Here is a 23,810-nt window from a genome sequence, read left to right as displayed (position 1 = left end):
GGTAATACCGCGCCGTGACCAGTAAAGAAAACGCTCTCATTCTAGCCAATGAGGAGCTGCGCAGGGCGTCCAATCACAGCGCTTGTCTCATTCAGGACACCAGGAAGTGCTTTGTGCATGTTGAGTGCAGCAGCTGGGTGTGCTGTGTGCTTCCTGGTAGCATTGCTGCATCCATGAGCCTGCAGGTAGGTTTCCTGCTGGGCAGTGCCTGGGAAGCCTGGAGGGTATTGGGAGGGGGATTATTTTATTTCTGATAAGCAGCTGTTGGCATGCCTTGGGAGTCTGACTGGGCTTATTATTATGGTTGCCACATCTATGTCTAGTCCTACACACAATAAAACAGGCATGTCACTTCTAAACGGGACTGGGTAAAGAGTGCAGTACTGTAATAAGTATCTCTTATAATGAGTTAGTTTTCAGACAGTATTTTATAAAAGTGGCGAGACTTTACTCACCTCATACAGGAGGAGTAAGGCACATATATACACTTATTGTGACCCATGGCTGCACTAAGTGAAGATAAACTTACATTTTTAATCTGGGTTAAATATTTCTTGGAAATCAGACAGAACATATGTGATCGATTATATTGCAGGTTTAGTTTGTTCTTGAATTTTATTCAGACTCAATTATTCATTGATTTTACTAAATTTAATTTGTTTTTTATTATTTCTAGAAGACATACTATAGGCAACAGAATAATCCAGTATAATCATTCTCTCCCTTTATGCATCAATCTCCAAAGTATCAGAGAAGCCCTGAGAGAAAATATATTGACAGCATAGTTTTAGCTAATGTATCTGTTGCATTTGTAGAAGATAAGCTTGGTTTATTTATAAAATATCTAAAACGAAGATTAGACATGCACTAATCACGTATTCAATAACAAGGATTTTTCTTTTTTATGCAATAGTAATTTACCTCTTATTGAAAACAACCAGACGTGCAGGGTTATAGACTAAATGCATGTAATATCCAAATGTCTAAATTTAGGAAAAGATTGCCGATGTGGAAAAATAGGCGTCTTGATTTGAGTGGTGAGAAAGCACTCCTACAAACCAGGTTTTATTTATTTAGTTATTTTGCATATCACTGAAGCGCCTTACACACGTTACTGTTTCTTAAAATATCCAGGCACTAACTATAGCCAAGTTGGAGACTTTTTTTATTTATTTTTTTAAATATTTGGCTCAATGTTTCACTTTGGTTTTCAGTATACCACAACCTGGTGTGTATTAAGCATAATAATGTATGTTGTTCCTTTCCAACATTGTGGGATAGCTGTAATAAACAATTAGACTATCCTTGGTCCTGAATGTGTTAAAATACATACAGACTTTTGTTTCTCTTTTAATGCCATTTCATTATTTATTTGAACACCATTTTTAAAAAATGTAAAATAAACAAAGCACATATTTGTTTGAATGATGTTGCACAAGACATGCAGTCATACTACAAAATAGACTACTTTTATTTGTAAAACATAATAACCCATGAGGCTTAAAGATAAATAAGTGATTGTTATTCAGCCTGTATCAACCTGTTCCTGTACTCCAGGGGTGAGGAACATTTGACCCTCCAGATGTTTTGGACTGCATCTCCCATAATGCTTTTACAGCCATAATGCTGGCAAAGCATCAAGGGAGATCTAGTCCACAACATCTTGAGGGCCGAATGTTTCCAGCCCCTGCTGTACTCTCTAGTCTAGTCAGTGCTGGCAAGGAATACCCATAGCATATTTGCATTGCGAAATCTCTCCTGCTCTCCCTGTCAGTCAGTTAGTCTGCTGAAGAATTGATTGAGAGGATGGAGAAAGATAAATGTAAGTATCCCCCCTCCCTGCAACAGTCTATACATTTGCTAGAACAATGTATAGATTCAATTTAATTCTCTATAATTCATGTGTACAATGATGGGAACAATTTAAGAACCATGGTTTAGCATGCTGGATATGTAAATAAGGTTGCAAACTGTCTTGAAGATGTTTTGCTTTATTTTGAGGTTTTTCATGCAGACTCCTGTAATTTTCAACTCCGTGTGTGCTAGTGTAACTACATACAACCATTTAAACAATTTCCCTTTTCCTTTTTGCAGTTATATTTGCCCGTTTTTGCTACAGAACATACTTTGCATGGTAGAGGATCCATATACTCCTAATCAATCTGAAATAAAGGTTTGCATTATTTATTTATTAATCCGTTTGATAGTTACATTATAATAATTCCTGGAGATCTTCTTTTTTTTGTTGTTGTTGTGCTTTTTCACTGTAGAGTCATGTGTGCTAGCTATGATATATATTTTTTTAATTTCCTTCCTTTCCTCCCCTCCCTCACTTGTACATGCAATATGGAATAGTGGTGCAACACTAATTCTCAGTGTATACAATACACACAAACAATCGGATCGTAACACAAAAATATACTATCACAAGTCCTTCACAACCACTTAAAATGTCTTGTCTGAAAATGTGCAATTCAATCACACAATATTGACTTACTCTTTAAATGAATACTACAAGCACCACAACCACTACAGTGTGCTGTAGTTGCTATGGTGACAGGACAGTGTCACCCCAGAATAAGAAGTAAATCTGTTTTAGTAGCCTTTTAACTTCTTAGCTAAGATCCAACAGGCGCCGCTCCACACCTAGGAACACCTCCGATGGCTACCAGCGGTGCTTCCTGGGTCAGTTCTGCACAGTATCTCCACTCTCTGCATGGAGACGCTGAACTGTCCTCATAGAGATGCATTGATTCAATGCATCCCTCTGGGGAGATGCTGACTGGCCAGGGCGGTGTTTGGCTCCCGTTCCTTGCCCCGCCTCCTTTGCTGAGATCATCAGAATTAATGATTGCAGCCAACCTACATTCTATGGGGAAATATTGTGATTGGCTGAGGAGGATTGGGGCGTGCCAGTGGCAGCAGACCCGCGCGGCACTGTAATAAGGTAAGTTGTGTTTTTGTTTTTTTTCTAGATTTAATGGAGGGTTTAGATCTAAAACCATTGTACAGCCAGATAAATTGGTGTGACACTTTGAGAAAAATATATGAGGAGAAAGTAGCCCAGAGCAGAATTCATTGGAAAGGATCGGAGGCTTCTGATTTTGGAGCTTTCACGCAAGTATCAGTTTTTTTTTTTTGTTTATAGCTGTACATGATTAAGGCTGCAATATTGCACATTTGTATTTTATCAGTTGTTGCCTAATAACCTGCACTGATCATGCTGACTTCTGTGATTTTCTCCTAAGGTAATAGTACAGTGACCAATCTAGAGAACAGTGGGTTACCAAACATACAAAGCAAACCCAGGTAATATTTATTTTATAAAATTTAAGTTATAAGATTAGTTTTAGGATATTCCCTTGTTCCATATAAGTACTGGCAAAGTAATGAAGCTAATAAGCTGTTTTGGCAAACAAATCCTTTTTAAGAACATACATTTTACTGATAAGTGAAAGACAATGTTTTAGACCAGGTTGTTATAATGCTTGAGATACGTGCGGAGGGGTGTGTGTGTGTGTGTATACATACTGGTTGAAATCAGAAAACTGGCAAAGATAGAGAACACCTGTAAAGGAAGGGGAATGTACTTATGAGAAAAAGAGAATGCCATTGCTCATTTGAGACACTAAACAGGAGTATATCTATTTTAAAAGCATGTTTTCTTTTCTTCCAAAGTCCAAATACATTTACCTGTATTAATTTCTTTCATTTATTGTGGATTTTATATAAACTAATATAAATTATCCTAGATAATATCAATGCAGATATAAAATATAGTTTTATATATTGTTTAAGGAATGTGATGTTTATCCACTGTACACAGAACTGAAGTGAATTGAAAATCAAATTTATAAATTTAGGCAGAAATAGCAAAGCTTTGACTATAGCTAACTTTTTAGAATGTTTCCAAACCGCTGTTTTACAATTCTGTTTTAACTTCACTATAATTTAATGGTTTGTGAATAAGCCCCAGTTGAATTCTTTAGCAATTTTTCAAATGTCATTTGGTTAGGGACTCAAACGGTATTTAGGCTTTTTCACTATGAATTGCTGCAGCCTGAAATCTGGAAGGCAAAATTCAGGCTAAAAGAGCCAATCTGTGATTATGCATATGTTGGAAAGTTGAAATCAGCAGATTTTGAGATTTGAATTTCAGTTCACTACAATTTGATATTCTGTGAATAAGCCTGTGTCGGTGTGTTTGGGATACGGGAAACATATATCTTTTACATCATCAGCTGCTGTGCAAAACAGGTAAATTTCATCTGCAATCATTAGGCCTACTACAAGTGGCCAAGCACATTTAGTAAATTTTCAATGATTTCTCAGTTTCTTGAAATGTTGTGACATTGTAAATTATAAAATTATGCCTGTATCTTTCTATTTGGCAAAATATAAATAAATAATATTTTAGCTTTCAAAGTGTAAATGATAATTGTAAATGGTTTTGGCAAATTTACTCAAACTTTGGACATCTCTACTTTAAGACTATTAAAATAATTTTGAAAATAAACTTTATATATATATATATATATATATATATATATATATATATATATATAATATATATTAGGATAATACAGGGCTTACACATTTGCTTTGAATCTAGGAGTCGGCTAAAAAAAAGTTAGGAGCCAGTTTTTGTTTTAAATGACAAATAACACATTTTACTTACCGTAAATTTCTTTTTCCTGAAGATTAGAGGCAGTGCTTTGAAATAAAGTGTTTTGAAATAAATGGTTTATGACCTGGGAATTTCCATTCTCTGAAAACCAACTCCTTTAGCTGTGGATGTAAAGGGAAAACTTTAGATCTTTTTCCTGATATCCCATCCTCTATAATGTTCTGCACTCCCTTTATTAATTTCCCAATTGCTTCCTCTGGAAAGGCAAATTCCTCCTCAGACAAATCACTAGAGGAATCCTCTCCAGAATTAGAAGCACAAGTACCTGAACTTGCATTTAAATCTTCCCATGCTCTCTGCCTTTTCTTAGATTGTCTTACTACCTGTAAATCCTGAGCAACCGAAGCCTGGGCTGACTGCATAGCTGCAGATTGTATTTCCACAAAGGTTTGCTGCATACTCTGTTGCAACCAGCTAAGAAATGTGGACATTTCTGTTTTTTTAGCTTCCTTCCTTCCTCCGGGAAATTTCCCGGTATCCCGGTGGGCCAGTCCGGCCCTGTCTCCCAGTATGTTGGAGGGCCGGATGAGAACCTCCCGAGCCTCAACCCTTCTCATCTGCTTCCCTTGGTAAGCTGACATTTAAAGGAAAGTACTTAATAAGGGGGAGGGTTTTAAAAAAAGTTTGGAGAATTGCCTGCCTGTTTTTCCCTCCAGACTAGAAATCCCATTGGTAAAGCACTGCCTCTAATCTGAAGGGAAAACAATTCTTATAGGGACACTACAGCTTAATACAGTTGTTCTGGTGTCTATAGCCTGTCCCTGCAAGCTTTTCAATATAAATCACAGATCTGTTAAAGTGCATTTAACATTTAAACTACACTTCATCATCAGGGCCGGATTAACATAGGGGCTGATGGAGCTGCAGCTCCAGGCCCAGGCCCATGGAATAGGCCCATTGGTTTTAAAAAAAAAATAAATTTGTAACTTTTTTTTTTTTTTTTTTTACACACTACTCTTAGGGTTGCCAGGTATTTCTCATGTATTTCTTAGGGTTGCCAGGTATTTCTCATAAGTATTTCTCAGGTATTTGAGGCTGCCTAGCCGGTGCCGGTATTGCAGTAATACCGGCAATACAAATGTCTGTCTCAGTATAAACATAGATTATTCTGCAATACCAGCGCCGGCCAGTAGGGGTCTCTGTTTGTGTGGAGAGAGGCAGTGATAAGAAGTTACGGCATCTCCCTCCTTGCCTCTCTCTACTCACTGGTCCGCGGTGGAGCAGCTCAGTCCAGGCAGCAGCTCCGAGACATGGGGACGCTGAGACATTGGGACACTGGGGAACATGGGGACCCTGTGCATGGACGTCCGCAGGAATTTTTCCGATCGGGGGGGCGGGGGGGCATAATTGTAATGACATCCATGCTTGGCCCCTTTTTGACAGTGTCATGAAAGGGAAGGAGCATAGTCATTTTCACATAAAGCAAGGATGAATAGCGTTTTCACAACTACGGTGTCAGGAATATATGTTTGAATTCTGACACTATAGTGTTGCTTTCATCAAATTACAGGAACATTCTTGTCACCATAACAACTTTATCTAAATGAAAATGCTGTGATGCAAGGAGGCCCCTGGGTGCTCTTTCTTTGAAGGAGTGAAACCGCTCTCAAATGGTTTACCCCCAAAGGCGTCCTTCAGCTCCAGATCTCCAGGTCGCTCAGTGGTATTCGACTTCTGAAACAGAGTGTCAGGAAGTGCAGATTGACGTTGGGCATGGGTGCCGCTGATTGGCTAGAGTGGTCAGCTGACACTCTAAGCCAATCGCTAGTTCCCGATTCATAAAAAGGTTTTACGTTTTTATGAATGTGGAGCTACTGATTGGCTTAGAGTGCTAGCTGACCCATCTAGCCAATCAGTGGCACCCCTACCCAGCGGCCCTCTGTGTTTCCTGACACTCAGTAAATAAAAGTGAGCACATTAACACTGATATTGTTTGTTTTTACCTGGGGAGATGAGAAGGTCCAATGTTTCCTTGCCAGGCCCAGGTACCAACGCCTTATGATGTGGTGTCCAGAATCAAGTGCTCCAATCTCATTTTCTTCTCCTTCATTTGACACAGTCTTCTTTGTCTTCTGATGCTCCTTCTGCTCCTTTACCTTTCTGCTACTTTCTGCTACTTTTGCGCCCTTCTGCTCCTTTCTCTTTCTGATCCCTTTCTGCTCCTTGATGGCTCTTCCTGCTCCTTGATGGCCCTTCCTGCTTCTTGCAGACCCTTCCTGCTTCTTTCTGCCCCTTCCAGCTTCTTGATCCTTTCTGTTCCTTCTGATTCTTCCTGCCCCTTCCTGCTCCTTGCAGACCCTTCCTGCTCCTTTCTCCCCCTTCTTTCTCCTTGCTGCCTCTTCCTACTCCTTGCTGCCCCTTCCTGCTCCTTGCTGCCTCTTCCTACTCCTTGCTGCCTCTTCCTACTCCTTGCTGACCCCTCTTGCTCCTTCCAGACCCTTACTACTCCTTGGTGACCCCTCCTGCTCCTTGCAGACCGTCCCTACCCCTTCCTGCTGCCCTTTCCTATTCCTTGCTGACCCCTCCTGCCTCTTGCAGACCCTTTCTACTCCTTGCTGACCCCTCCTGCCCCTTGCTGACCCCTCCTGCCCCTTGCTGACCCCTCCTACTTTACCCTCCTGCTCCTTGAAAACCTTTCGACCCCTTCCTGCTTCTTGCTGCCCCTTTCTATTCCTTGCTGACCCCTCCTGCCCCTTGCAGAACCTTTCTGCTCCTTCTACTTTACCTTCCTCTTTGCGGTCTCCCCCACCCCCTCACTTATCTGCTCCGTAGGCTGCTTCTGTGCTGCTACCCTGCGGTTTTAGTCATGAGAGAGAGGCAGGGATAAGCTGTAGCTTCCTGCCTTTCTCCATTCACAGCGCCACCTACTGGCCAGCGCTGGTATTGCACTGTATTCTCACACTAAAATGAAAAATAGCAGCACAAGCTGAAAAATCCGGGGGGGGGGGAGAGGCCAAGTACCCCCCTTTATCCCCCCCATTCAGACGCCCATGACCCTGAGACACAGTGGCCCCATGTCTCCCAGTGGCCCTTAGTCTGTGTCCCCATGTCTCCCAGCCACTGTCCCTAGTGTCTCAGTGGCCCCATGTCTCCCAGTGTCCCCATGTCTCTAAGTGTCCCCTAGTGTCCTAGTGACATCAGGACACTGGGAGACATGAGGACACAGACTCTAAGGGACACTGGGAGACATGGGGATACAAACACTAGGGGACACTGGGCGACATGGGGAGACATGGGGACACTGGGTGACTTTGAGACATAGGAGACATGGCAGTGTCCCCATGTCTCCCAGCCAGTGTCCCTAGTATCTCAGTATCCCCATGTGTCCCTGGTGTCTCTCAGTGTCTGTAGTGTGCCAGTGTCCCTAGTGTCTCAGTGTCTCAGTGTTCCCTAGACTCCCAAAGTCCCCTAGTCTCCCAATGTCTCTGTGTCCCCATGTCTCCTAGTGTCTCAGTGTCCCCTAGTATAAAAGAAAATATCTCAGGCACTCACTGTGATAGATTTAGGCAGGTTTATTGGACACCGCAACGTTTCGACCTGTACCCAGGTCTTTATCAAGTCTCCAATGTCCCCTATGTATCAGTGTCCCCTATGTATCAGTGTCTCAGTGCCCATAGTGTCTCTGTGCTTGTAGTGTCTCTGTGCCCGTAGTGTCTCTGTGCCCGTAGTGTCTCTGTGCCCGTAGTGTCTCTGTGCCCGTAGTGTCTCTGTGCCCGTAGTGTCTCTGTGCCCGTAGTGTCTCTGTGCCCGTAGTGTCTCTGTGCCCGTAGTGTCTCTGTGCCCGTAGTGTCTCTGTGCCCGTAGTGTCTCTGTGCCCGTAGTGTCTCTGTGCCCGTAGTGTCTCTGTGCCCGTAGTGTCTCTGTGCCCGTAGTGTCTCTGTGCCCGTAGTGTCTCTGTGCCCGTAGTGTCTCTGTGCCCGTAGTGTCTCTGTGCCCGTAGTGTCTCTGTGCCCGTAGTGTCTCTGTGCCCGTAGTGTCTCTGTGCCCGTAGTGTCTCTGTGCCCGTAGTGTCTCTGTGCCCGTAGTGTCTCTGTGCCCGTAGTGTCTCTGTGCCCGTAGTGTCTCAGTGTTCCCTAGTATAAAAGAAAAAAATCTCAGGCACACTGATAGCTTTAAGCAGGTTTATTGGACACCGCAACATTTTGACCTGTACCCAGGTTTTTATCAAGTCTCCAGTGTCCCCTATATATCACAGTGTCTCAGTGCCCCATGTCTCCCCGTGTCCCCTCGTGTCTGTCACCCAGTGTCCCCAAGAGTCTCAGATTTCCCAGATCTCCCAGTGTTCCCTAGTATCTGTGTCCCCATGTCTCCCAGTGTCCCAATGTCTCTCAATGTCCCCTAGTGACATGGGGACACTGGGAGACATGAGGACACAAACACTAAGGGACTGGGAGACATAGGGACACAGACATTCCCCCTTTTTGTGTATGTTCGCCCTTTCGGACGTTCTGGTTATGTGATTTGTGTCAGTAGCCCACCCTTTTACCGCATCCATAGACTTCCTGCTTTACTGGACACTGCTGTTAGGGGGTATGGGTTTACTTGAAAGATGAAAGCATGAGATTAGCAAAGGGTATGTGTTTTCTCATAGTTGCATCCTATGAGTTTCCCTACAGCATCATCTCCATCAGATACATGACGCTTAGGAGGTAGGACTGTTTTAGTGTTTTTGGTCAATACGATTTTGTAATTAGGCCCATCATAATTATCAGCACCAGGCCCACTGGGCTCTTAATCCGGCCCTGTTCATCATAACATAACACAAAAAAAGAAAAAAAGGCAGTGTTTACATTGCTGCTTAGTAACACCCCTAGTGTCAGTCACTCAGGCAGCCACTAGAGGTGCTTCCTAGACCAGTGCTGCACAGTGTACAGCACCTACATTCAGCATCTCCATGTTCTGCATGGCGGCGCTGAACGTTCTCCATAGAGATGCATTGATTCAAAGCTGAGATCCTCAAGACTGATTATGCCAGCCATGACAAGACCAGCGATAGCATGGGGGGAAAATGTGAGTAAAAAGACCTTTCCCATGCGATATGAGGGGGGGCCGATCACCTAAACAGACGCTCACGCTGACACACATTCTCTCACAATTTATGTTTTAATTTAAGTTCACCTAACCTCCCTACCTTTGGGAGAGTTGGAGTGGATCATTTCCTTGGGGTCCAGTGTGGCTGCTGTGATCCAGTAATCTTAATGCTTTGCTGCCTCGCATGACCTTTAGTGATGCTGTCGCCAGAGTGACGTCATATCCCAGCATCGTAGCAGGGAGGACGAAGGAGAAGAGCAGGTAGATTACAGCTCCCTCACTGCCCCCACTTCATTGCCCAGTCTTCCGCCTCAGCTGAACAGGCTGACAAACACCCAGGTGCCAGAACAAACCTGGTGCCTGGGATTTGTCTAGACCTGGGTTAATATAATTTGACTGTGCTGATCAGACCTGCTAACACAAATCCAGCTAATGTTGCTGATTAAGGACAGCAGTATCAGAATGCAGACACAGGATTGCCCGACTCTAGGTTCTAAATTACAAAGGGCACTCATAACCTTTTTATCTTATCAAGTGTCTGTGATACTTAAAGGAACCCATAATAGAGGCCAATCAATCCAACTAGAATTCACTAAGACACAATTGACTATTTCTGAGAAAGAAAATGAAACATTGCTCATTTTAAATATAGCTGTTTGATGATTATACTTAAAATTGTAGGCTTTGGTCTAGGTTGGCCAATAGCAACATTAACTTCAAAGACTCTGATAAATTATTTTCATCCTGGTCTATAGTCATTATAAAAAATGTGTTAATGGGGATAAGTCTACTACACTACATATGACAGGTGTGAATTAGAAATAAAAGTTAATTGAAAGGAAATCTCTTTTGTGGATTTATAAAAGGAATGGCAGGATTAAGGAAAAACAATTAATTTTAAGAGTTTGTGAATAATTAAACCTTTTCTTGCGTTCCTTTCCAGCTTTTTTTTTTTTTTTTTTTTTTTTTTTTTTTTTTAATCCATCATCAAAACTAGCTGTTATTTTTAAAGGGGATATGTTGTTTTTCTAACAATTACACCATTAAATAAAACTTCAAAAATCACCTATAACTTTTTACCTTTTTTCTTCATGTGATTTTAATTTTCTGTTAAATGTATGAAAAGAGCAGCAGGAAATGCTAGCAGAATGCTTGGTTGTATAGGGAGAGGTATTAGCAGTAGAAAGATGGAAGTGCTCATGCCATTGTACGGAACACTGGTGAGACCTCACTTGGAGTATTGTAGAAGGATATTGATATCTTAGAGAGAGTTCAGAGAAGGGCTACTAAACTGGTTCATGGATTGCAGGATAAAACTTACCAGGAAAGGTTACAGGATCTTAACATGTATAGATTGGAGGAAAGACGAGACAGGGGGGGATATGATAGAAACATTTACATACATAAAGGGAATCAACACAGTAAAGGAGACTATATTTAAAAAATAAATAAAAATACCACGACAAGAGGACATAGTCTTAAATTAGAGTGGCAAAGATTTAAAATATCAAGAAGTATTATTTTACCGAGTGGGTAGTGGATGCATGCGATAGCCTTCCAGCTGAAGTGGTAGAGGGTAACCGTGAGGGAGTTTAATCATGCGTGGGATAGGTATAAGGATGAGACTAATGAAAGTATTTAGAACATTGTGCAGACTAGATGTGCTGACTGGTTCTTATTTGCCATCGCTTTTTATGTTTCTATAAGGCAATTTATTTTATAAGACAATTCAGTTCTGGCACACATTGCATTGGAGAAAGAAAAACAAAAAAATATATAGCAATTGATATGCACCATGAAAGAGGTTAATTCAGCATTGTGGATTTTTTTTTTTTAGACCTTAACCCCTTAAGGACACGTGACATGTCATGATTCCCTTTTATTCCAGAAGTTTGGTCCTTAAGGGGTTAAGAGCAAACACATATGTTTACATATCCAGTATAGTTAACACAAGATTAAAAATCCTGGGGAGTGAATGGACCCCTTTTAACTGAGATTATTGTGGTTAATTAGGTTTCAAGCAATATGCCCTCTCTCCCACAAGTTCTATCTGTGCTTAGAATTTACAGTTCATGTGTCAAATACATTTGACATTTTTGTTTCCAATGTAAAGGATGTCTTATCTTACTGTATATGTTTGTCATGCCCTCATAAGCATTTATGTAAAAGAGATTTCAAGTTTTTCATAATACATTTTTTTTTCTCTTTACAAACGACACTATTCAAACGACTGTTTTTTTTTTTGTTTTGTTTTTAACAATGTGAAAAATGAACGTCTGTTTATTAGCAAGAAAAAATTTACACGTTTCTAAATCCTACATTGCAATGGGCAACCAGTAACAGGCACTCTCAGCTTATCACTAGTGTCCAACACAAAACTCTTTCTTACTAGTGCTGGGCCGGAGGTAGCAGCAAATGGGCAGAGCAGACGGGCACTGGGAGGACCTAGGTTAAGCTGTTCAAAATAATATTAACCCCCATAGAGAGCTCCCAGGACCTCCAAACCCCATCACGACTTGATTTTTATTTATTTTTTAAATTCTTTATTTTACTTTGTGCTTAAAGGTACATGTGTGTTCTGCCGCAACAGCAGGCATTTAAAGCATTCCGTCAGTACAAGTGATATAGCATTGTGACATTAGATGTTCAAGCACATTTTTTCTTTTAACATGTTTTAAACCTTCAATTAACATGTGTATAGTAACTAGACAGGCATAAGGTTACCACAGGGTTGTGTGTCCAATTTGCCATAGTTGGCGGTTCAGGTGTATGCATGTTGGATTGAGGTTTGGTTCGTGTTAAACTGGGTCGACACATGGGAGTGTTAGCCCGGGAAGCAGTACCCTTTGTGGTGGTTCAGGGAAATAGGTGAACTAGGATGTCCATTTAATATGAAGTGGGGTAGTGCAGGCTAACTCGCGGGGTAGATCTTATGACAAGATATCTTGTGTGAGTTCAGGGTTGGTAAATGAGTCGTGATAGATTCAGGTGAGGATGCTTTGAGGAAATGGACACCAAAGTGTTCAGTAGCCCATGTCCCCAAAGGTGGTTGGTAGCCCCTGACCAAGGGGGTGGCGGGGGGGGGGTGTTTGTTGCTTTTTCCTTGAGGGTAGTGGTGCTGCTACCATTTGATGGGCCCCTAAATGGTGAAGTTGTCTTATATGTTGGCAGTTGTAGGAGCCTTATTTAGGTGTGTTTAATTCGTGGGTTGGCATAACGATAATTAGGTACATGCGGGGATTTCACTAGAAGGCAAAAGAGTGAGAGCAAAGGGATATAAAAGATATAAAAGTCAGTGTGATTCTGTACATCTCCGTCCTTCGACAAAATCTGCGCGGGTTCTTGGTAGGATCTCTTGCGCGGTGTCCAGTCAGGTGACTCTGTTTGTTGGTTCCGTTGATCGCGGGATAAATGGTATTATGGTGTCCGGGTCCCATGTCTGTGTAGGTGCTCGTGTGGTATGGCCACTGTCTGACAGTCCCAGTTTGGCGAGCACAGCAGGAGCTTCTTTGTCCGAGGAGATCTTATGAGTGGTTCCGTTGTGGGTGATCAGGAGGGCCCTGGGTGTGCCCCATCTGTACTGCACCCCAGCGGTGCGCAATTGGCTTGTGAGGTGGTGCAATGTACGGCGCCACTGGAGCGTGGCTCTAGTCAGGTCCTGAAAGAATAATAATTGTGCACTTTCAAAGTCCAGGGGAGTTTTACCCCGTATTGCCGCCATGATGTTGAGTTTGTCCCGTGAGGTGGCACAGCGCAGGATAACGTCTCTGGAACTTTTGTTGGGCATATTGGGTGTAGGCGGGAGCCTGTACATCCCGTCAAGAATGGTTTTCTTGGCTGTTGCGGCCGGCAGGATAGTGGCCAGAAGCCTCCTTACATAGTGGGGTAATTCGTCAGGTGTGACGTCAGCGGGTATCCCGCGTATTTTTATGTGATTGTGACGGGCGCGGTCCTCATGGGTCGACATTTGTAAAGCGAGACCCTGTTGATTAATCTGCATTTGTTGGAGCTCAGTTTTTATTTGTGTCATGTCGGTTAGCAGGGTTGTGATGGTCTCTTCTGTCCCCCTTACTCGCTCCGTCACCATTTGTAGGTCTCCTTTAAGTATGCCCACATCCGTGGCCAGTGTTTGTTTTATGTCCTGTACCCAGTTGTGCAGGTCCTGTTTAGTGGCCAGGGTGTTATCTAGAGGTGCCCCTATGTGTTCTTCCTCCCTCTCTGCATGAGCGGGTGTTTGGGGTTGAGAGCGGGGTGGTGTCGGGGCCCGTGAGGCCTCCGCGGCCATTTTGGATTGCGCCTGCCGCTGCAGTAGAGCTCCGATGTCTGCCTGCTCTGCTGGCATACCCTGCTGCGACTTTTGAGTGCGTCTCCCCATGTTAACTGGGGCAGTGTCAGGGGTCGGCTGGGGGCTGCCTGCTTGGTCTGGCTCACCTCGTGTGAAGATCCCGTCAAGGAAATACTCCAGTCCGGTGGTATTGGGCGTGGGGTAGGCCTTAAGCCTCCGTTCCACCTTACCGGATCGTGGGGTTTGGAAAAAAGGCATGAAAGTGTGCGCCTCTCCCTCCCGAAGCCGTTTTTGGGGTAAGTTTAGTGATCCGTCCGTTTTGTTTCAGGATGGCGTCGGATTTTTGACAGGAGGATTGGGAGCTCACAGAAATGGCGACCGCTCCGCTTCAGGTCCAAGCTCCGCCCCCACGACTTGATTTTAATGGAGTTGGACTGGTCCATTAAGAGCAGTTTGGTCCAGCTAGATCCCACTTGCTCATTTTTTATTTTCATTGAATGTCTGGCCGTCCTGGGTTAGCCAGAGCACACAGTGTAAATAGTCTAAACAACAACACTAAAGAGAATTGCGCACATAAAGAGTTCTAGAGAAAATGAGTTCATGATGTTGTCTTTGCCACTGACGTGCTGTAGAGAGATGTGCATTTTAATACTTACTGCTCTTGCTCTAAGCAACCACAGCAGTGAGGATTTGAAAAACTGTCAATTTCAGAGGAGTGACTTTCATTTTAACTACAAGTTCCTGCAGTATGACCCTCTTAGTGGAATATCCCTATCTCTTACCCGTATTGTGCTGTGAGTTAGGGGTTAAAAAATACAACGCATAAGCTATTGGTTGCTGCCCAAGGCCCCCTAAGCCTTCCCTGTCAAAAGTAGACTTATAAAACCTGCTCATGTCTAATATGGGAAACGGCAGCAGCACAATCTTGTTTACACAATCACTGTATTGTTAACACAAGAAAACCCAGCCTTTAGCAATGGGCATAAGATATGGTCTGTGTAAATTCCAATGTTTAAAAATTAGAATCCGTGCATACTATCAGGAGGGTAAACATTGTCTGCTTAACTGCTGCTTAGATACTTATTCGATACAGATTGAGCATAAAAATTGCTTACCACTCCTAAGCATGTATTGCTTAGATTTATAAATCCATTAATTTTCCATATTTAAATTGCTACGCATCTCAAAATAAATTAGTATTTCATTTTTTACAGCATGGAACAGAATTATTTAGAATTAGAAAAAAGGCAATTAAAATATATTAATATCAAGTGATTTTTTTGTGTGTGTGTGTGTGAATATTACATTTTTATACAAATAGACAAAAACACTTCTGCAAACCAGTTTGTCATGTGGCTTTTCATAGTATGAGAAGTATCTGTTGTGAATTGCAAAGGATTAATTATACAGAAGACCCTATTATTTTCTTGACAGGGCAAAATTAGATAGATGTCGCTGTAAGGCTGATGGATCTGTCATTTAATTTTCTACAAGGGGCTGGCTGAAACAATTATACACTAATACACCAAGAAGTAAAAATTCTGGTAATAGAACAATGCAGCCTGCAAACTTAATTTGGAATTGAGGTCTTGAAAGACTAATCTATTGGGGAAACTGTACATTAGTTTTAGTACAATTTCTGTGGTGTTTCTTGATGTATAGCACTCCTAATAAAATGTTTGTCAAATCTGCTACAGTCCGGTCCATAAATATTGGGACATCGACACAATTCTAATCTTTTTGGCTCTATACACCACCACAATGGATTTGAAATGAACAAGGTGTGCTTTAACTGCAGACTTTCAGCTTTAATTTGAGGGTATTTACATCCAAATCAGGTGAACGGTGTAGGAATTACAACAGTTTGTATATGTGCCTCCCACTTATCAAGGGACCAAAAGTAATGGGACAATTGGCTGCTCAGCTGTTCCATGGCCAGGTGTGTGTTATTCCCTCATTATCCCATTTACAAGGTTCAGATAAAAGGTACAGAGTTAATTTCAAGTGTGCTATTTGCATTTTGAATCTGTATGCGGTCAACTCTCAATATGAGATCCAAAGAGCTGTCACTATCAGTGAAGCAAGCCATCATTAGGCTGAAAAAACAAAACAAACCCATCAGAGAGATAGCAAAAACGTTAGGTGTGGCCAAATCAACTGTTTGGAACATCCTTAAAAAGAAAGAATGCACCGGTGAGCTCAGCAACACCAAAAGACCCGGAAGACCACGGAAAACTGTGGTGGATGACCGAAGAATTATTTCCCTGGTGAAGAAAACACCCTTCACCACAGTTGGCCAGATCAAGAACACTGTCCAGGAGGTAGGTGTATGTGTGTCAAAGTCAACAATCAAGAGAAGACTTCACCAGAGTGAATACAGAGGGTTCACCACAAGATGTAAACCATTGGTGAGCCTCAAAAACAGGAAGGCCAGATTAGAGTTTGCCAAACATCTAAAAAAGCCTTCACAGTTCTGGAACAACATCCTATGGACAGATGAGACCAAGATCAACTTGTACCAGAGTGATGGGAAGAGAAGAGTATGGAGAAGGAAAGGAACTGCTCATGATCCAAAGCATACCACCTCATCAGTGAAGCGTTGGCATGTATGGCTGCCAATGGAACTGGTTCTCTTGTATTTATTGATGATGTGACTGCTGACAAAAGCAGCAGGATGAATTCTGAAGTGTTTATGGCAATATTATCCGCTCATATTCAGCCAAATGCTTCAGAACTCATTGGATGGCGCTTCACAGTGCAGATGGACAATGACCCAAAGCATACTGCAAAAGCAACCAAAGACTTTTTTAAGGGAAAGAAGTGGAATGTTATGCAATGGCCAAGTCAATCACCTGACCTGAATCCGATTGAGCATGCATTTCACTTGATGAAGACAAAACTGAAGGGGAAATGCCAAAAGAACAAGCAGGAACTGAAGACAGTTGCAGTAGAGGCCTGGCAGAGCGTCTGGTGAGGTCTATGCGTTCCAGACTTCAGGCTGTAATTGACTGCAAAGGATTTGCAACCATGTATTAAAAAGTGAAAGATTGATTTATGACTGTTAATCTGTCCCATTACTTTTGGTCCCTTAAAAAGTGGGAGGCACATATACACCTGATTTGGATGTAAATACCCTCAAATTAAAGCTGAAAGTCTGCAGTTAAAGCACATCTTGTTTGTTTCATTTCAAACCTATAGTGTTGGTGTATAGAGCCAAAAAGATTAGAATTGTGTCGATGTCCCAATATTTATGGACCTGACTGTATATAGTGGTGCAAAAAGGAGTAGTTTTATACGATTTTTAAACTCAGTTTAGCCAACGTATAACCGCAAAGTTATCATTACATTGTATTTATCATTTATTTCGATTGTGAGCTCAATTGGCTAGGACAGTCTTCATATGTCATTCATGTTTTGTTAGCATTTAACGATTGCCTTGTTTCTTATTGTACAGAGTTGTGGAATATGTTGGCGCTATGTAAAGAATTGTAATTTATTCATTATATACTAGTACCAACTTATTCTGCGGTACTAGACAAGATAAGTGTTTGTTAGACTTAGACAGATGCAAGTCAATAAAGTTTGTTTTGAAAGTCTGATTTGAAATTTAGAATTGCATCATCATCCTCCTCTGCTTGAATAACCTGAAAATAATTCTGTTGTATATGTTTATGTTGTGTTGACATCCATATATTAATTCTTCAGAAAAAAAATGATAAAACAGTTACAATAATTTGAGATTCCCCTCCTCCCTTTCCTCCCCCCCCCTTGTTTAGTGACGCAGATCTGCAGACATGATTGATATAAGGGCCTGGGCTGAGTACGTGGTGGAATGGGCTGCCAAAGACCCGTATGGTTTTCTTACGACTGTAATCTTGGCACTTACCCCGCTATTCCTAGCAAGTGCAGTACTGTCATGGAAATTGGCAAAAATGATCGAGGTCAAAGAACGGGAGCAGAAAAAGAAACAGAAACGACAGGAAAACATAGCAAAAGCCAAGAGAACAAAGAAGGACTAACAAAGAAATATAATTTTATAATGTAAATAAACAGGTCCTTCAGCTAAAGATGTTTTTTTACATTCATATTTTTCCCTCTTTACATTTCGAACGATTCAAAAATGCTTGACCAATTTAAGTATTAAGAGGTGCTTCTAACGGTCGTTCCAATTGAGGAAACTAAATGCTCTGCATAGTAACGTAAACATTTCAACTTTTTGTTTTATACACACAATGTATGTACTGAAAATTGCACTTCTTTTATGGCCATCTGCCATAGACTAATAGATCATTTTGGGGATAAACTATTTTGTAGTTTACTATCAATATATTTTTGAGCAATTTTTACACTTCTTTTGGACGCATACGGTTTTCCTTCCAATTTACTTTAATATTTTCCAAAGCCCAGGATAGTTATATGAATGCTGTTCATGATGTATGTCAATATATTGACCAAAACTATCCAACTCCTTACTGTCTCATGCAGGAGATTATTACTTTATTCTAAAATGACTACAAGTTATTCTTAATTAAATTATCATATTTACTTGGGTTTTAAGGCGATTAAAAAATGAAAAAAAAATGTTTATTTCATTTTGACACTATCACCTTTAATACCTGGTTGAGTAGATTGAAGCTTCAATTCCAGCAGCAAGTTATAGGTTATTTTAATGATTACCTACCAAAAATAAATGTTTAATCTCTGCTGTACTGTTACTTGTTGTTGAGAGATTTTTCAGTTATTTAACAATTGACCAGATGGTTATTTTTAAATTGGATGTAATTCTTTTGGAATTAATATAGTCTGTTTGAATGTCTTTAATCTCTTATAATAAAATGATGGTCTTCATATCTGCGTAATTATTTCTATTAGAGTGAGGAAAAATTTTTAATGATCAAGAACAATGTTTTTATTCTAAGGATTCATATGTATTGTGGGCAAGTTGCTATGATTTTTTTGTTTTTAATATTTAATGATCATGTAAAAACCTTTTGATATTGATAAAGTCTCCTTTACTCCCAAACTAAAATATAGTAAATCCTGTGTGGAGTGTCCATTTAAAGAGACACTGTAGGCACTTTAGCAACTTAATCTAATTTAAGTTGTTAGAGTGCCTTTAATATTTTCCTCCTCCTTTTACTTTTCAAATCGTTTCCTGTATTCTGTAATAAAAGCTTTGAAGACTGGCTTTAAGCCACTCCCCTAAGCCGGCCGATTCTGAGAGTCAGGAATGTAACTTCCCTGCTCTCGTACCCAACCATACCCTGACATCCGCACGCATAACTGACGTAAGGTATAATTTTGCCGCCTAATGCGCGCTCCCGCGATATCAGAATGTCCTCTCTTCAAAAAAATCAAAGTAAAACCGCTATTTTATATGCACAACACCCTGTGTCAAAATGAAGGATTACAAATATATTTGCTTAACAGTATTTAACACAGTATCCGAATATTGCTGGGAATTCAATAAGGTTCTAAAAGCAATAAAACAATACATAGTATAACCTGATAAAATGACTCATAGAGTGAGTAAATATTTGGTTAAACTCACAAATATGGAGCCCGTGTCAGGCTTCCCCAAACCCCGACCCTCCAGATGTTGCTGAACTACAACTCCTATGATTCTATGAATGAAATAGGCTGAGAATCATGGGAGTTGTAGTTCAGCAACATCTGGAGGGCCAGAGTTTGGGGAAGCCTGTGCTATATGATCAGCTTCAAAGTACCAGTACTGCCTTCAATTTATTAGAGAAAATATAAAAACAGGACTCAAACAAAAGCAGTGTGTAATAAGAAAGATATACACTACCGCAAAGGTTCTTATAAAGAATACAGCATAAAATATACAGCAAACTCGTTTCAACATAAAGGTCTTCCTCAGTGCCATGTTGATAGATGCTGGTTGCTCTCCTTTTATATGGTTTGCCGAAATCAATTCACCCGCCTATTTGCCAGTTTACTTCCGGGTCACATTCGTACGTCAGTTCGGTGTCGTGGTGATATCACTTCCGGTCTAATATTGATCAAGTCTCTCTGTTACAGGAAGTGCTGTGGTATTCATATTGTAAGTGGGTAATTATGCCCACAATTGGGATAATATAACGTATAAAGTGCTCTGTGGACTTGAAACACTATACAAAATATAAAAAAATAGACCAATGAAACACAATTGGGTGCACAATAAAATAGAAATATAAATTATAATTTTTTTTTTTTACTTGGCAAGATGCAATAATTATATAAGAATCTTAAAAATACAAAAAAAAATCTCAGTCATACGTTCTCTAATAAAAATTAATACAAACTAATTAAGGCAAAAAAATTTAGATTAAAAAAAAAAAGTGAATTCAAAATCCAAATTTAAGCTATAAAGTTTAAGTAAATTTAAGGCGTAAAGTCAAATATCCATTTTAGCTCTTTGAACTTGTCCTCCCATCTCCAATTGTGTTTTTTCTTTTGAAAAAAAAAAAGAAACACTATTTAAAAAAGAAAAACACACGATTGGAGAGGGGAGGACAATTTCAAAGAACTAAAATGGATATTTGAGTTGGAAACTATAAGACCCTATGGTTTAAATTTGGATTTTGAATTCTCATTATTATTTTTTTTGCCTTAATAAGTTTGTATTCATTTTTATTAGAGAACGTATGAGAGATTTTTTTTTTTGTATTTTTAAGATTCTTTTATATAATTTATTACTCCATCTTCCATCTTGCTAAGTTTAAAAAACAAAAAAAAAACTTATATTTTATTGTGCACTCAATTGTTTCATTGGTCTATTTTTTATATTTTGTATATCAGTACCTAGTTAAAGTGTTTCAAGTCCACAGAGCACTTTATACATTATATTATACCAGTTGTGGGCATAATTTCCCTCTTACAGGAAGTGCTGTGGCATCCATATTGTAACAGAGAAACTTGATGTCACCACGACGCAGGGCCGGATTTTCCTATAGGCTGACTAGGCTTCAGCCTAGGGCCTCAAGATCAAGAGGAGCCTACATTCAAATTGTTAGCAAAATTAAAATGACACTATTCTAAAAACAGTGAACACTAAAACACTGAACCGAAAATAAGGAGAAATTCTATGCATATGATATGACCAGTGGCGTACGAAAGGGGGTGAGGGGGGTGAAGATAGTACAGTGTTCCTTCAAGCGTGGCCTAAGTAAGGTTTGAAACCTCTCCCTGAAAATCCGGTACTCTTCTAGTGCAAAATACTCCCCCCTATGGATGCCCATAATTTACAGAAAGTCCACAAGGCCTGGTTAGTCTGCAGTGATGTCCTCTTTAATTGTGAAGTGGTTGAGACCTTAAAGGGACACTATAGTCACCAGAACAACTACAGCTTATTATATTTGTTCTTGTGAGTATAATAGGTACTGTTAAGAACACTGGTATCATGAATACCCGTTCTTCCATACACTCCCAAATCGGCTAGGGCCTTTGTGATTATATCCCTGGAGCGCTGAGTCAACTTACCGAAATACTAGCGAGCAGAGAGGAGAAAACACTGCAACACAGCAATCACATACCCAAACATCATTCAGAACTAGATGAAGGGTACAACAGGAATGTCTATATTCAGGCCAAGTGGCCAGCTTTTAGGCAAGTCAAGGATACATTATACACGCCCACAGAAATTCCCACAACACGCCCACATGAGATGCTGAGTCACCGTGACTCAGCAGAAAACAGATTCGACCGACCGCGCACAAGGCGGATGCCCACAATAATTCCATAAGTTTGGTGTTCGCGGTTGGTTAGTACGAAAGTCACCAAATTTACCCCAAAATGAATGGCGGCCATATAGCAGGGCCCTTGTGAAACTCCATTCCCTGTCGAAATAAATAAGCCAGGCGGCAACTGGTATTTGGTACTAAGGTCCCCTGAATGCAATCCAAAAATGACCACCCCAAATATGTAGTTTTGTCACAGGTACCCTCAGGCTTTTTTTTTCTTCTTCAAAGAAAGGGCAGTGTTTACATGACAGTCTAGGGCAGGGATAGGCAACCTTCGGCTCTCCAGATGTGGACTACATCCCCCATAATGCTCTTACACACATAATGCTGGCAAAGCATCATGGGAGGTGTAGTCCAAAACATCTGCAGAGCCGAAGGTTGCCTATCCCTGGTCTAGGGATACCTCCACTAGCCACTCCTCAGACGGCTGCTAGAGGTGCTTCCTGGGGCAGTGCTGTACTGCTATTCAACTCACCCCCAAGCATCCCCTTAATTCGGGCAGCCCTTTAATTAAGGGGATGCTTGGGGGTGAGTTGTTATATTTGGTTTTCAGTACCGTCTGCATGCTGATGACACACTCATATACTTCCCCCTTTGATCCCTCGCTCTTCTGCCCTATTGATCAGTTTACTAACTGCATATCTTCTGTCCCTAACTGGATAATTAGAGCAGAGTTTCCCAAAGTGTGGGATGCGACCCACTGGTGACGCACGCATCCAGGGCCGCCGGGGACTCTGGGACAGTCAGGCAGACTGATTAGTCGTGCCTTCAGTCCATGACCGGGGGCCCGATGCCAAGAGGGGGCCCAGCGGCTTACAATGTAACAAGGAGAAAGCCCTGCACATGCTGCGGTCTACAGCACCACCTCCGCCAGACCATGAAGTGACTGTCAGTGAGCTCGGCCAATCACAGAACGTAGCTGTGTGTTACCATTGTCAGTGTGTGTATTTGTTTGTCTGTGTATTTGCATGTGCGTGGAAGTGTATACACTACACACAAATGCACACCTGCATTCAAACACCTACATTCACACACATACTCCATACAAAAGCATGCTTAAAGTCAAACACACATTGTATATATTTGTATATACACAATATATACACACTTTATCCACCGCACATGCACATGCATTAATTATATAAACACACTCCTGTATTACAACACTAAAATTCTATACCAACACCCCTTCATTCAAACACCAACACTACACACAAAAGCACACCTGCATTTAAAATCCAACATTACATACAAACACACCCCTGCATTCAGATGCTAACACTACACACAAGTACACCAGTACATTCCAATGGCAACAGTACATACAAATACACCATATATGCACACATATACTTCATACAAAAACATGCTTACATTCAAACACTGATCACAAATACAACCCTGCAACAATGAGCAAATGGTAGATCCTCAGCTGGCATAGCATTGTTGATGTTCTCCCAGAGATGGGGATCTACCTTTTGACCACACTTGCACTAGAGGGGGGCCCAGAAAACATACTTGCACCAGGGCCCTTTCTACATTAGTTCTACCACTGGGATACTCTACGAAAGGTGTCTGGATGAAAGAGAGAGACACAGCGCTTCTGATTCTGCCTGAGTCTTTGAGTAACCAGTTGTGTGCCTCTAAAACGGATTGCCATGGTGTGCAAATTTTATGTATTTAAAGGTGCCATGATGTGCCAAGTTTATGCATTTAAAGCCAATTGCCATGATGTGTCAAGTATATGCCTCTAAAACAGATTGCCACGGTGTGCCAATTTTATTCTCTGTAAAATTGATTGTAATGTTGTGTCAAATTAATGCATCTAAAGCTGCCATGATGTGCCAAGTTTATACATCTAAAGCTGATTGCCATGGTGTGCCAATTGTATGCCTCTAAAGCGGATTACCATGGTGTGCCAATTGTATGCCTCTAAAGCGGATTACCATGGTGTGCTAATTGTATGCCTCTAAAGCGGATTACCATGGTGTGCCAATTGTATGCCTCTACAGCTTTTTACAATGGTGTACCAATTCTATGCCTTTAAAACGGATTGCCATGGTGT

The 23,810-nt window shown here is 41.0% G+C and overlaps 1 protein-coding gene across 3 annotated transcripts; it reads left to right on the top strand.

Moving 5' to 3' along the window:
* Nucleotides 1-99: 99 nt before the first annotated feature.
* Nucleotides 100-18,825, top strand: SMIM15 (small integral membrane protein 15). 3 transcript variants are annotated; one of them, XM_063456914.1, is made up of 4 exons: nt 107-185; nt 2,095-2,173; nt 3,249-3,309; nt 17,780-18,825. In XM_063456914.1, exon 4 carries the CDS (start codon nt 17,798-17,800, stop codon nt 18,020-18,022), a length of 225 nt encoding a protein of 74 aa, XP_063312984.1. In that variant the 5' UTR covers nt 107-185; nt 2,095-2,173; nt 3,249-3,309; nt 17,780-17,797; the 3' UTR covers nt 18,023-18,825. The 3 variants fall into 3 exon arrangements, with proteins under 3 accessions (XP_063312985.1, XP_063312984.1, XP_063312983.1); XM_063456913.1 differs by lacking the exon at nt 3,249-3,309; XM_063456915.1 differs by lacking the exons at nt 2,095-2,173; nt 3,249-3,309 and having other exon boundaries at nt 100-185.
* Nucleotides 18,826-23,810: the final 4,985 nt, after the last annotated feature.

The sequence above is a fragment of the Pelobates fuscus genome, chromosome 5 (genome assembly GCF_036172605.1).
Source record: "Pelobates fuscus isolate aPelFus1 chromosome 5, aPelFus1.pri, whole genome shotgun sequence".
In the NCBI taxonomy this organism is placed as follows: domain Eukaryota; kingdom Metazoa; phylum Chordata; class Amphibia; order Anura; family Pelobatidae; genus Pelobates; species Pelobates fuscus.
This window is presented reverse-complemented; position numbering and strand designations above follow the sequence as displayed.

Coding starts and splice junctions, on each gene's coding strand:
- SMIM15 (XM_063456915.1), top strand. CDS start 17,798: ATGATTGATATAAGGGCCTGGGCTGAGTACGTGGTGGAATGGGCTGCC.